The sequence below is a fragment of the Plasmodium gaboni genome, assembly GCF_001602025.1.
Source record: "Plasmodium gaboni strain SY75 chromosome Unknown, whole genome shotgun sequence".
Classification (NCBI taxonomy): domain Eukaryota; phylum Apicomplexa; class Aconoidasida; order Haemosporida; family Plasmodiidae; genus Plasmodium; species Plasmodium gaboni.
The window spans coordinates 1-1,286 of NW_017385202.1; the positions used below are offsets into that span (position 1 = coordinate 1).

Below are 1,286 nucleotides of genomic sequence, written 5' to 3' on the forward strand. Positions count from 1 at the left end.
TGAAAAGGGAATTAATAAGGTCAAAAAATGAAATAAAAAGAATACAAAGTGTTCCCCTAATTATAGGTCAATTTTTAGATATTATTGATAACAATTATGGAATAGTAAGTAGTACGGCAGGTTCAAATTATTATGTAAGAATACTGTCAACTTTAAACAAGGAGGATTTGAAACCATCAGTCAGTGTAGCTTTACACAGACATAGTCATTCAATAGTAAATATTTTACCATCTGAATCAGATAGTAGTATACAATTATTACAAATTACTGAGAGACCAAATGTGAAATATACAGATTTAGGTGGATTAGATATGCAAAAACAAGAAATGAAAGAAGCCGTGGAATTACCTTTAACTTGTCCAGAATTATATGAAAAAATTGGAATTGAACCACCGATGGGTATTTTAATTTATGGTCCACCAGGTACCGGTAAAACCATGTTAGTTAAAGCAGTGGCTAATGAAACTCAGGTTACTTTTATTGGTGTTGTTGGATCTGAATTTGTTCAAAAATATTTAGGAGAAGGACCAAGAATGGTACGTGATGTATTCAGATTGGCTAGAGAAAATTCTCCATCGATTATTTTTATAGATGAAGTAGATGCAATTGCAACTAAAAGATTTGATGCACAAACAGGTGCAGATAGAGAAGTTCAAAGAATTTTATTGGAATTATTAAATCAAATGGATGGTTTCGATAAATCTACTAATGTTAAAGTTATTATGGCTACTAACAGAGCAGATACTTTAGATCCTGCTTTATTAAGACCAGGAAGATTAGATAGAAAAATTGAATTTCCTTTACCAGATAGAAAACAAAAAAGATTAATCTTCCAAACCATTATTAGTAAAATGAATGTTAGTAGTGATGTAAATATAGAAAGTTTTGTAGTAAGAACTGATAAAATCAGTGCAGCTGATATTGCTGCCATAGCACAAGAAGCAGGTATGCAAGCTATAAGAAAAAATAGATATATTATTACAGCAAATGATTTTGAACAGGGATACAGAACACATGTTAGAAAGCAATTAAGAGATTATGAATTTTATAATATCTAAAAAATGTTAGAATGGTTAAAGGGAAATAATAAAAATAAAAATATATATATATATATATATGTTATATTTTATTATATTTATTTTAATGATACAGAATTGGCTCAAACACACATATTATATGTCTATAAATATGTGTTCAACTGTTATTTTTATTGTGGCAGTTTTATTATTATTATTTTATAAATATTTATATTTTTTATATAAATTTTTTTTTTTTTTTTTTTTTTT

At 27.1% G+C, this 1,286-nt stretch overlaps 1 protein-coding gene across 1 annotated transcript; it reads left to right on the top strand.

Annotated features, from left to right (window-relative positions):
• On the top strand, positions 1 to 1,058 carry PGSY75_0003400 (putative 26S proteasome AAA-ATPase subunit RPT3; the record flags this gene model as incomplete). Its single annotated transcript, XM_018783163.1, has 1 exon — positions 1 to 1,058. A coding segment is annotated over one exon (1,058 nt), but the record flags the coding sequence as incomplete, so codon positions are not given.
• Between the last annotated feature and the right edge of the window lie 228 nt (positions 1,059 to 1,286).